This window comes from Lepisosteus platostomus, chromosome 9 (genome assembly GCF_059453375.1).
Source record: "Lepisosteus platostomus isolate fLepPlt1 chromosome 9, fLepPlt1.hap1, whole genome shotgun sequence".
Lineage (NCBI taxonomy): Eukaryota > Metazoa > Chordata > Actinopteri > Semionotiformes > Lepisosteidae > Lepisosteus > Lepisosteus platostomus.
In genome coordinates this window covers 32,188,968-32,202,966 of record NC_142619.1, presented here as the reverse complement: position 1 = coordinate 32,202,966, position 13,999 = coordinate 32,188,968, and the positions used below count along the sequence as shown (strand labels likewise).

Genomic DNA, 13,999 nt, shown 5'->3' with positions numbered 1-13,999 from the left:
CCATGATGCAAAACAAATACAAAAAAGTGATTGTAGTTTAAAAACTAAAGTAAAATCTGTCAACTGTAAAAGTAAATATCCTTTTAAGATAGTTTTTTTTAATTTACCATGATGTCTGTTAATTAAGATGAATCTCGAATAGATAATTTTCTAATTTTAGAAAATAGGTTTATAAAAAGAAAAATTAAGCAATGAATTCCTTTTAATTTTTCATAGTCTTTGTGTATGAATGCTGGGCATTTTAAAATAAATTAAGGGCTGATAATGTATTGCTATAATTAAACTTTGCCTTTTATTTCAAAATTTCCATTAAAAAGTGTAATGTATGCAAAAAATGGAAAATCATTTGTGCTATTTATTATCGTCTATTCACATTTTTAAGCATTTCTGCAAATGTTTTAAGATTGCTATAGTATGAAAAACAAAACCTAGTATTCTTAAAATAATTTCTCAGAGGATCTTAATCAGCTTCATTTTAAATAAGAGTTAAGTACTGTACATACTGCAGATGTGCTGGCAAAACCATGGTAGTGCAATTAAATATGTTCTAACAAATCATTGTTTTTACAAAAATAAAGTTTCATTAGTGGGGGTTTTTGTAACTTTCATACCGTTGCAACATGTTTTGAGGATAATATTCAGTCCAGAATCCAACTAAATTTCTTGTTATACTAAAGTTATAAAAATTATGGGCACACATTGCAATATACTGTAATTGCCAGACTCCACTAAGCTTTCCCCCCACAAGGTAAAGAGGAGGTTTTAGGCCAAAAAATGGAGTGAGGGCATTGATTCAGACAGTTGCTTTGATTAAAGGCACTATTACTGCAGTATTTTAACAGTTAGTTGACTCTGGTAACATGCTGGAGAGAAAGAAAGACAGCCATGCAAAACAACATTTCAGTCGTGCTCAGCTACTGAATGAGTTACTTTTGATATTCAAGGTAATGTTCGTGGTCCTGTTTCTCATTTAGAAATGTGTTTATAATGAACTTATAGTGAGAGTAATGAACACACCTGGTAACATAAACAATGATTTTGCAAAGAAGACTGCAAAGGCTATAAATAATGTCATGACGTTTCTAGCAGTATTTAAAACTGGAAGAGATTCTTCAGTATAATTCATTGAAAATATTTAAGTATTGTTGTAGAAAGGAGATAGTGATCTTACTACTTTTTCAACAGGAAACAAATACAATCGTAAAGAATGTAACACAATCTGCAACATAAAGCAACAGTTAACTATATCAAGAAGCTTATTCACCCTTAACTAAGGTAATACATTGTCATTTGTTGCCTTAATTGTTTTGAGACATTTTAAATGGTTATGAAACAATCATAATGAAAGGCACAAAGACTGAAAAGATTCAAAAAGAGATTTACTGTATTTTCAATAAAAAGTATGCAAGAAGATAAGGATCAACATTTCATTACATTAGCTCTGCAGCCAAAAAGCACTCCACTAGCCCATCTGCAGTATTTTCCCTCAGGTACTATTCCATCTATGCATATCAATAAAAACCTGGAAATATCCAGGGAAAGTAGTTTTGGTTCTCCAATGATTCTAATTCAATCACTACTCAATCCTTCAGTTGTAAGAAATTTACTTTTCAAGTAAATACCAGTCCACAAACTGTACACGAATACAGTTCTGCTATTTCAGGCTTAAGTATAACTATTTAAATTCCTAGCAGTATCAGGAGAATTTTAGACTTCAGCTGAAAATAAAATCATTGTATCTGCTCTCAATCTGACATAGTGTTGTTATTCATGTTATACATTTATATTGTAATTGTCCTATCAGTGCTATACCCATAAAACAAACAAAAAAAATAACTTAGACTTTTACTCCTTTATCCAGTCAATAGTTTATAAGAGTATACATTCATAATTAATTTAAAATTTCTAAACAGCCACCCTGAAGTGAAACTGCATTCATGGTCAATCTCTTTTGTGTTCTCAAATACAATTCCAGGTCATAGTGAATCTGAATAGTTAGAAGTAATGATTCCATTTCCATTCCATCTTTAATATGATGGTCATCTGTTTATCCAAAAAAACATGCTAACAATGTACAAAAGTTTATATTATAAATATAAAAACCTAAGAATGGCTATAAACAAGAGAAGGCTTTTTGTCTCATCTAGCCTGTATGATACTTAATTGCTACTGTAATTGATCCAAGGATCTCCTCCAGCTGTTCTTGAAAGAAGACAGGGTTAACAGCATCAACGGGTATACAGTATGTGGCTTACTTTCTAACTTTGATTTAGTAAAGTGTATCTTAAGGACCCTAAATGTTTAACAAAATGGCTAATTAATCATTATTTGCCGTATTACATGAAGTTATTGTTACAACTAACATTTGAGAAGAAAACCAGAAAACAGCTTTCATGTTTTTCAAATTGCCAATCAATATTATATTTTAGTTTATAACCAATGGAGGCTTTAGATTAGTATGCATTGGACATCCTGAAACTTGAATAAGTGCAGAGTAGACAACTGGTGAAACAAGAGAGAATAAAAAGCTTGTTGTTATAAACAAACCTGCAATAAGATGGATGAAAATTGGACTACATGAATCTGTGTTTACTTAAAAAATTTGACTTATTACTTTTGCATCTCTGAAAGTAGACTACAAAATTAAGATTTTCAAGTGGTAGTCCTTCTATTGCAGACACTACATGACACACACAGTATGTATATTTCTACCTATCTATATGTTAGGTTGGAAAGCTGTGTCAGAGTGTGAACTTCAAAGGAACAAATGGAGGTTAATACCATGTTGGCATCCAAAAGGAAATAAGAAAAACACAATGTTTTGAGTGCTGAGGCTGCTTCAGGTTTGTGTATATGTACTGTATAGTGACAAATTATCCAATGAAATATTACAAAAATACATACTGTATTGTATAATGTGTCTTGCTTAAAAAAACTAAACGTGTACTGTGATAATAATACCATTGCAGAGAGCAAGTTCATATTTGCAAATGACTTTTAAATGAAAGTCATGGAGAAAGTCTAAACCTAATCTCATCCAATTCCACCTACTGTACATGTACAGTACATACATGTAAGCACCACAATTCTAACTTGCCCAATTGTGCATTTAGCTTCTACATCCACCCCTTTACCTCATTTTAACCCTTGCAAGCTCACTGACTCATCCGAAAGCATCGTTCATATGGCCAGATCATCGTTTTCTATGCAAGACAAGTTAAGGCAATAAAGCATGCGCAAACATGAGGAGAATATACAAACCAAGTACAGCAGGTAGCACCCCAGGCCCAGAACTGAACCCAGAGCCCCTTCAAGGCAGCAATGCTAACTAATGTGCTATTGTGCCAGCCCTTGAACATAGTTAGAAACATAAAAGCATGTTATGTGTTGATGTGAACTCTTGTACCAGGAAGACTTTCATTGATATCTGGAGAATATTGGATGCTGGCATCATGCACCATGAAACCTCTGATGGATCTTATTCTCCAACAAAGTAAAATATCTAATGTAAGTTATCTTTCAACTTACTGTACACCATATTCAGATGCTGGTCCCCAGTCAGATGGAGGCAATGAACTACAGGGTAGGCTTTAGAACACCACATAAAAATGATTTCAGATTCTACTTCTCACAAGATTAGAATCCTGAAAGAAGAATGCATCACATGAATGTCATAAACCCGAGTTTTTCAAGAAATAATAATCCAAATACAAAAGGCAACACAGTTCAAAACAATGATTTAATCCCTCAAATATATTATATTCCATATATTATTATAATTTATACTATAAACAAAACAGTTTTCCTCATAACATATTATAAGATTATCCATAATTAATCAATTAAAGAAAACAGCTGTTTATTCTCAACAGTTGTTCATCCCTTAACCCTATAATACAGATATTGCATGGTTGAGTGTGGGTTAGGTCTATAGCTAACTGTGATCATGGAGGCAGTAGACAACAGGACAGCACTGCCATTTCCTGTGATTTGACACTGCCTGTAATCCTGCACTATCATCAGCAAAAACAGCACCAGTCCTCTGTTCAATGCTGTCCGCTGGTGTCAGCAGTGTGAAACAGGTAGAGATTGGTAGCTCATCAATGCCTTTTTCATGCTGCTCTGCAGATCACAGAGGTGAGAAAGTTAAATGACAATTGAGAGTAACAAATTTGGAGAGCATGATGATAAATTGGAAATTCATCACGAATGACAAAACCCTTTGGTTAGTTCACCTTCTACACATTACTAGCCTAATTTCCAACCCTAGCTCCTGGATATTTTACAGACAAAGCCGAGCACTTGTAGCACTTCCACTCATATCTACAGATGTACAGCAGAGTACCTCATTATGCTTTCCCATGCCTTTGCAAGAAATTGTTCTCCAATCCCAAAGGTACAAGGCTCTCAACACTAATTAAATCATTGGTTAAGAACATTAAAGGAACTGACAAAGAGTTTTAAATGATTTGGTGATAAAGCCCCTTAGCCTTTCCTTGTTACATTCCATTCATTTAAAACTTCTGCTTTTCTAATTTTCACATTTCAGGCTTTCTGGCATTAAAGCACATGTTTTAATTATGATAATACATCTGTTTTAACTCCTGGTGCATCATAAGTTTCTCTGGATGAGAAATCAGTGATGATAAAAATAATAGTAATATTTTTGGGAAATTACTGTAACTTAACAAATTGCATTTCTGCTTTGCATGTACTGTATGTGCCGAGAGGCACTGAAAATGCAACGATCTGGATCCGTTATTTCGTATGTACAGTACAGTATATATTCAAAAAACACCTAGAAAATCCTTAAATTAGCTTAATTTTCCAAACAATCATTTAATCAAATATGAAAAAAAACATATTTTACACAATGGTTTGCTGACAAGCAAAGGTGGATGTGTTTCTGAAGATGTTGCTGTTAATACACGTGTGGGTACAAAAAGTTGGGAGGTACTGTATGTGTGCTTATCATACTGTAGCTAAACCCCAATGGACAACTGCCCCATGGTAAAAGGGAAGAGGCCATTGGGTTGCCAAATGCCAGGATATCAAGTCCCGGTATCACAAGACACTCTAGTATGCACTGGCTGACAATACTACGCCTGGAGTCTTGATTCATTCAAATGACGGACACTAACCAGGACTGCGATACCTGTACAAGATGCATATACTGTACATGTACTGTATCTGACTGAGGAGGCATCTCTGGGATCAACATTACCCAACATTCCAAACTGTCACAGGGAGACCTGGATGACACCATGGCCAGATCAGCTCCAACAAGTCTACCATTCACGTTGCCTTGGTACTAAATAACTGGAAGAAAACAATGTTCATGCCTGGTTATGAAGACATTTCACCAGAAACTGGCCAAATATAATCCGGTGTAATCTTGTGTTAAGTGGAGATTCATGGGTCTATCTGTTCCAGCACAATAGTAGGCTGAGAGTCGGCCACAAACATCCACCCATTTTGTGTTGCTGTCACACCCAGTCCACCTAGAGGGCGCTCTACTTTTCTCCTGTTCCTAGTTCCCTGTGATTATTCATGTCTTTCTGGTGTGTCTTGTTGTGTAGCCTATTTACTTCCTGCTTCTGCTCTGCTACTCGCTCAGCATTGAGGTTCAGATGTCCTGAGACCCGCCTAGCACCAGGTCACTCCTGTCCTTGGCCTGAGGTTTCTATACGGCTTCTCCTGAACAGCTGAGCCCGGGCTAACCCCCGTCTCGCCGCTACGCATAGGGTCTATTTTCGCTCTCCTGCCATTCCACGGTTCATCCTTTCCGACATACGTGACAGTTGCATGTGTGAACCAGTTTAGAGGTAGAAGTATGACTACGTAGACTGCAACAAAGTATGGTTAGAAATCATAGACAGTGATTATCGATAACTTGACTTCAATAGGTATAGAGACAATCTTATAGAGTGGCACGGTGACGCAGTGGTTAGCAGTCCTGCCTCACAGCGCTGGGGTCTTGGGTTTAATCCTGGACCTGAGAAGCTACAGGTATCAGTGTAGATTTCGTACATTCTCCCCGTGTTTGTGAGGATTCCCACCAGGTGTTCCAGTTTCCTCCCACAGTCCAAAGACATACTGGTAGGTTAACTGGCTTCTGGGAAAGTGTGTGTATGTTTGTGTGTTATCTGCAATGAACTGCTGTCCTGTCCAGGGTGAATACTGCCTTGCACCCATTGGAATAGGCTCCAGCTCCCCTGAGACCCTGAATTGAAAGAACCAGTTAGAAAATGGAAGAATTTATAAAGTATTCAGAGGTAAAAAGTAAGACTATGTTTTTTTGCGTAGAAATAAGCAAATGTCCACCGGAGAACTGTGAGGAAAGCAATGCAAATACGGGTAGAATATAGAACCTCCACACAGACAGCACCCCAGGAATTGTACCCAGGGCCCCAACGCTGCGGGCCAGCAATGCTGTCCACTGTGCCAACATGCCACCAGAATACTTTTATGTTTGAGTTATTGTATTGTCACTATGGTACGATCAGCTGTAACCCTCTGGGTGCTCCAGTTTCTTCCCACAAAGACATTGGAGAAAAATTGGCCCTGGTACAAGTGGTCGTACAATATGTGTTTGTATGTGTGTGCCCTGTAGTGGACTGGTGTCCTGTCCAGTGTGTATCCCACCTTGCATCAGCTTCTTGCCCAGGGTTAGACTCTAGCAGCCCCTGCAACCCTGTACTGGCTAGAGCTGGATGGACTAAAAATGGAGGGACTATACAGGTCATGTAGTATTGCAATACAGTACTTGTCTTTGGAAAAATAAATTAATATCCACTTCAAAATAAAATGTTTCACATAATTTATTATGTACTTTGTACTTCATATGTTGTAAAATGTGCAGATTTTTGGGTATGAGGTAAGGTAATAATTCAACAGATCCACAGCTGTTCATTGTTAATAAGCAACACAGATGCAGTTCCAAAATGGCAATAAAATTACAGTATTCATGGCATTTTTCAGGGATTTCTAAAGGTTTTCAAAGGCCAGAGATGAAAAATGAAATGGTTTTGCTAATTCTAGTTGGAAATGAAATTGACTATTAAATTGCTTTTGCTAGATGTGGCAAATGCAAAAGCTGTCTGGTTCTAAAATATTTTTAATAGCTGTTATAGTGATTTCAATAGTTTTCAAAGAACACTGGCATAGACAGTCTTGAGTGCTGACCAATAGATGCCTGCCCACTCACAGGTGTAGTGCTTATCATGGAGTTTGTACGGTTTATCTTCTGTTTATATGAAATCTTGAAAATATTTGCTGTTTCCTTCATTTCATTTTTATGGCAGTCTCTCTATTCATCAAAAAATCAAATGAAAGATCATGAAAGATAAAAGACAAACAAGTGGCACATTTCCTTCTATGCTGTTTCTAGAATTCCAGTATAATTAGGATTTTACAGCAACAGAGATCTCAATATCCAAGCAGATACAGATAGTTGGCAATTGATCTGCCCAAATATATTTACAGTATATATAAATATGAAAACAGTATTTATATGTCCCCCATATGACCAAACTTGCAATATAAGATACTACACAGGGCATATTACTCTGGGAAGTAGTTAACTTTTATGGGTTTATCAACAGTATCGCACAGAATATAAGTCTGATAATTATACTCGGCCATTATGAGATTTTGAACTAATTCACCAGTTCTAGCAGTATACCGTATGAGTAATAAACACATTATCTTGTATGCTGTGCCATAGCAACTCAGTCTCCCCAGATATTTATTTAAATGGGGAACTTTCAGCCCTGAATTCATCTTTCAAATACACATGATTACGGGCATAGTATTTAAAACATATTTCCTTAACTGTAGTAAAGAAAGTAATATTAAAAGGCTAATAACCAAAACAGAAAAAATGCATAAAGCATTTTTACATTAGTGACAAAAGGTATACAGTGTCTTGCAAAATTACTTACATCCTACCTATGGAGTTCCATTTTATGAAATTGCAAATGCATACATAATTTTAATATTTTATTCAAAATGTGAATGCTAAAACTAAAGACGTCTAAAACTTAGATAATTTACAGCAAATGTCAGCAATAAATTAAAGAGAAAAAATGAAATATTTTGATCTCATGAGTATCCAAACCCTTGAACTTTATATTTAGTGGAAGCACCTTTGGCAGCAGCAAGTCTTTTTGGATCAGTCTCTACCAACTGCATACTGGCTTCGTGCAATTTATTTATCACTCCTATCGGCAGATTTGTTCAATCTTGGGGAACACTTACGAACAGTAGTTTTCAACTCTTTCCACTGATTCTCAAAAGGATTCAAGTCAGGACTTCGACAAGGCCACTAAACTAATCATATCTATTGTTAAAATAGTTTTGTGGCCCTAAATCAGTTTAGGTTTGTCACAGCAAAGGGTTTTAATTTTTATGCAGTCAAACCATTTTTTTATTTCATATACATTATTATTTTACTTCTTTATTTTTGCTTTTAGCTTTGAATATGTGTAGTAGGTTATGTATATAACAAATATTAACTACTACAAAATGCCAAGACTGCAAGCTTTAAAGCAACAAAATGTGAAAACTATACTGTACAAGGGACTGAATCTTGTGAAGTAACTAGTGACAAAACCTTCACATATTTGTTAACAATATGTTAAGTTTTATAATGTTAATCACAAAGAACTAGTACGTCTTATAACACATTTCTAAAATACCTTGAAAAAGAACAGAACACATTGTGATTGATCTGGTAAATATTGATAAACATAGATGCAAAGCCTACCTGATTTTCCCACTCCAGCTCGGCCAAACACTGCAAGCTTTACCTCTGCACTTTTAGCCATGGCAAAGGAAAGGAGAATATAGAAACTGAAACACCTGTATGGAGCCTTGATACGGGCAGCTTTCACAGTATGCCGCTGTCTCCCAATTTAACATTTCATTTTCAGCTTCATTAGTGCTCTTGATTCTGTAAATAATAAAAAAGAACAATATATATAAATAGAAAAACAAGAAATTAAATATTTCATCTCACCATCTTCTAAATCAAGGGTTTCAACATGATGGCATGTTCAGCTTGTTTCACTGAACGTTCTAAGGAGCACATACAAAGGAATCTCAAAACTCCTGCAAAGAAAAAAAGTTGTGGCAAAAGTGAAGAAAACATGAGATTGTGTCTCCTTTGATTTCTGCCTCTACCATCTGATAACTTTACAGTCCACATTTAAAAATGTAAGTAAAATATAAAATACAATTTTGGTTTAATTGCTAGTTATCTTGTTAGTATTAGATGGACTTGAAGACACTATATAAACATGGTTCTGTTCATATTGTACACTGTATATTTTTTCATGAATACTGCAAGTATGACAAAGTAAAGTCAGTACTTCTCCAAATTTTCATAGAATCTGTTCTGTTTTTTTTTCTGGAAAAAAAAATGGAAAAAGATAGACACAATGGATGGTCTGGGTCACAAAAAGTGTAAAAAAGACTTTCGTCAAAAATCTCCAAACACTTTTACAAGCAATGTTTTTAGTCAGGTTTCAGTAGGCATAATGGCATAAGGTAATTTAATAGCAAGCTTGAGAAATGTAATAAAATTAAATTATATACAGATACTGTATGCAGCATGCTGAATTTGTGGTCACAAACTGAAAAAGTAATTGGTTTCACAAAGATCCCTAGATAGATCTCAGGAGTGTAACATTTTGATATTTAATGGAGAAGCAAAATAAATACAGAAACTAATTGTTTAGAGAGTCTGTAAAGAGGTATAATAATTTGCAGCAGGGAAAAGGTCACATCTAACATCTCCTCAGTTAAATTTTTTAATTGTACAACAGCTTGAATTTTCTCTTTTTTTCTGCCCACTAAGAATGCTCTGATTCACCAAGATGAGCCCAACATCCAAGACAGGAAGGCCATCAAGTTAACCTACTGTAGCTGAAAAACAGGGCAGTTTTAAATAGCATTGGGTCCTCAGTTCTCCCTTTATTCAGATTTGCCGTCACTTCCCACAAGTAGTAGAGTTGTCTGCGCTGAATGTCAGAAACCTTTAATTAGAGAGACTAAATTCATCTGCCAGATGATGAACGACAGGAAAAGAATGGTCTTCATCACAGTGTCTACAGTTGGTCACTTAATGCCATTCTTGACTCATTAGCACTGCAACCTGCGAGGTTTTGGGTCACTGTGGTGGCTAGGTTTTTCTGGACTCCCTAGACCCTAATGAAATTACTGCTAGACTTGCTCTTGGCCTGATACTGGGTGGCATGTTGACCAGGCTCTCTCCAGATCTTTCTGTATGGTAGTCCTGTGACAGTTTCGTCCCTGTTATACTCTTCCTAAGCCCGAAGTGCTTCTTCTGTGCTGCTACCGGTGCTCTGAGGTTGCCCATGTTTTCTTTAGGCAGGTTCTGCACAATTCACTGTTTGTCTCTTTAGTGTCTTTAAGAAGGAAACGTCCTAGTTCATCAAAGCCACTGAAGTCAGGCAGCCCTAACCCCTAAGAGCGAGATCTCTTATACCCTGGGAGAATTGTGATACCAGAAGCTGTTCTCAGTTCACTCAATTGTTTGTATCGACTACAGTATATCTTCCTTCTGGATCCAACCGTTAAGCCTGATCTGCTACAGGTTGGCCTTTTTTAGCCTGAAGCTTAACAAAAGGATCAGTTCTGGTTCTCTCACTTTCCAGTTTTAATTTCATTATTGCAATGGGTACCTTTTGGTACTTTATAAACAGCTACCAGTTTATGGAAGATTTTTTTTTTGGCAGAGTTCTGAACATAAGCTGCCATCAAAAAAAATCTAAGTTTGGAGATGTGTTGGATGGAACTTCAGTGAAGAAGAAAATAATAAACTGCATATGCAACACAGACCAATATGCTTATTTCATGACTTAAAGTTAAGTCCACTGGGAGGGACTATAATAGTATCTGACTCCACGCATCGGATCCTAAAGAAGGAGCTCCGAACCCAGACCATTAAGGACCAGGCCTCAGACAAAATAAATGATTTTGTGACCTTGAAATGCATCCATGCCAGAGATTGTGCTGTTGGGAATGGCCAGTTCCACGAGTGCATTCACAGACTCCCTCCAGTCATGTTGCCCTATGCTGCAGTAGAAAACTAAAGTGTTGCAAAGATGACTTTATACATGTATAACCACTTCATTCCCACTTTCTTCTTCTAGAGAAATACACTGCAGGAAGATACTTAAGCTGCCTGTACCTTTTTATAAAAAGTGCACGCAACTGAATGTGAAATCAAAATTATCCTAAAATGGGGAACATCAGGTCAAATTACAGTCCCCACACAAGTGAAATTATATTAACAAATCATGCATTTGTTTTTGTAATTACGAACATAAACTGTAATCTTAAAATCTGCAGTTGTCCTTCACGCTCTTTGTAAATATCCTTCAGGTATATATATATTTTTTTTTTTGTAAAAGTAAAAAACACCTACCTGTATTTTTAACACCATCCATTACACAATTTGATGGAATAAAATAAATAAAGCTTATGGCTGCAATTAGAAACATGACGAATTTATCTTTACAAGTCTATTGTGAGTGGACGAGATTACATAAACGGGTTACTGTGCGTTGTGATCCCATGGTCAATACTGTGAGGAGCTGTAATTTTAATCTCTTGCGCGTTTTTATTGTCCACTACTGGGGACATGGGGACATACTGTATAGCAACAGGTGGATATTAGATTACCTACTTCTCCACTAACGGAGTTTTTTTTTTGTATTTATACAGTAGCAAACATGCTGTTTGAGAAAACAGTAACAATAAGAGGACAAACTATTAGGACTTTCGCAATTTTAGCTAAATGATTGGAGTTGTCATTAGCTTAAAATACTGTACTGTACACACCAAATAAACTAAGCATACCTGCTTTATCAGAATCTACAGTTCAGTAACCATTACAATACCAAACTCTGAATAGATCATATTGAATATGAAGGCATTTCCATTTCCTACAGCGCTACGATAAAAAAAAACCAAATATTTTACATATGGCATTGTTGTACTGTATATGCGGTACAGTTTGCCGACTCGTCCAGAAATATCAAACAGGACAATAAAAAAATGTTTTCTTACCCAACTCGACGGGAATTGGAAATAATCCTTCGTTTCGGAAGAATAACAGTGCGTTGCAATCAAAGTTCAATGACCTTCGGCGGTTTTTGAAGAACACCATTTATTTAAGTCCTTGAAAGATGTTCTCAGCCTACAATAAAGAGAAACGCTGGCAGCATATATAGCGTGATATCTGTGAAGGGCACACCTCTGATTACTGTCCGCTCAAAACGGACTGGAAGCGACCGGTGATGCTAACTGGGGTTCTCCTGGTTATGGTCAGTCGTAATATACGGGCTGGAGTTCCTGTAAAAATCGCTTTGTGAGGAGGCAGCAAAATATTTTTACTCCTGAGGTACAATGCTGATGTGGATATCATTGCATCATATAGCAGGCACCAGGCAAGAGAGTGCCCTCTACCGAAACGCAAGCACATAACTATGGAAGTCGATCAGTCCTAAAGGATCTTTTGTATTATGAGCTTTTTATTTATGTAAATTTTTGTCCTAATGGTTATGTTTCAGATACAAAAGACCTACATCCTGAAAATCACCGTTTGTATCTATATGAAATTACGAAAGCAATTCATTACAGACACAAAATAAAAACATAGGGATGTACTGTATAGCATCACCATGTAGCCAAATGTGAATGGGTCACATAGACCAGGATTCATTTCCTTAAACACAGACAACATTTCTCCATACAGTAGCTCCTTAGAGGTTACTGTACTGTAGCTGGTGGATGGCCATTAATGTCTTCTGTCTCAAAGCCTGCCCTTTTCTTTTAAAAAAAACTAGTTCGTCAAGCCTAGCAATGTGTAGAAGGTGAAGTGGTAGTGAAAACACAGGAAACTTTACAAGCAAGAGAAGGCTGTTCAATCACTGTAGCTCACTTGGGTACTAGGAACTAATTGATCCATATCCCACCCAGCCAATTCTTAAATTAACTCAGGCTATCAGATTTGAAAGTATGCTGAGGAGCTTGTTCTAAAGACTCTCATAACTTTTTGTGTAAAAGAAAGTGCCTCCTGTTTCAGTTTTGAATGGATTTCCACCTTTAAATTTACAATTTAAATAGATTTCCACATAGAGATTTCTGTCTTATGTTTCACTATGAGGTTGTCTTACTGTATTACTGAAGCAGTGGTTTCTTCTTCCAGGAATCTCCTTGGCACTTCAGACTACAAAAGGGAATGCAAACTGTCTCACCATGGTATAGATATGGAATTTAATCCCTATTTCATTTTTCCATAGATGTGTTTTAGATTGTGTCATGTGTGCAAAACCAGATGACAGGAGAAAATGTAAAGTTACATTGTTTATTCTGGGAGTTTAGGTACAGTAGGAAGGAGCAGAAGTGACATTGAAAGTGTCACTCACTGTTTTCATATTACACAGATACTGTATGTGACCTTCAGGCTTTATACAGTCAGTGCTCAAAAGCCACTATTGATTTGCCTGCTGAGGACCAAATGCCCACAAATTTGGAATCAGTTTAGTGGACTCATATTATTTAGGTTATATAATTAACTGTTTCATTCTGATATTACACCAGTGAGTATATAGTATCTGTTTTGCACAAAAATTATATTCCATAAGGACGGACAAAAACAAAATAAATATCTGTATTAGCCAACGTGTTGTTCTGTGAGTTGTTTACATCACTGATTTCCTGGATTAATTCACTGTTACTATTTGATTATCATCATGACCTCATTTCAAACCTCAAGAGACTGAATTCTAATTAATACATTTCTCATAAAGTTGTCTCTTAAAAATTATCCATTTACTAGCACTGCAGAAGAATAGTGCTGTGGTGTGGTGATTAGTGTTGTTGTCGCTCAGCTTCTGGGTTCACGTTTGGACTGGGGGCACCTTCTGCGTGAAATCTGTACTGTATTTGCCACATGTTTTCTCCACAT

At 36.3% G+C, this 13,999-nt stretch overlaps 1 protein-coding gene across 1 annotated transcript in view; it reads right to left on the bottom strand.

Annotated features, from left to right (window-relative positions):
* The window catches only part of rerg (RAS-like, estrogen-regulated, growth inhibitor), a 45,659-nt gene extending 33,213 nt beyond the window's left edge, over nucleotides 1-12,446 (bottom strand). The window contains exons 1-2 of the mRNA XM_088644756.1: nucleotides 12,097-12,446; nucleotides 8,768-8,953 (exon numbers count right to left, since the gene is read on the bottom strand). Of these exons, the coding sequence (XP_088500882.1) occupies nucleotides 8,768-8,828 (61 nt within the window). The 5' untranslated portion in view covers nucleotides 8,829-8,953; nucleotides 12,097-12,446. The remainder of the gene's footprint in view (nucleotides 1-8,767; nucleotides 8,954-12,096) is intronic.
* Between the last annotated feature and the right edge of the window lie 1,553 nt (nucleotides 12,447-13,999).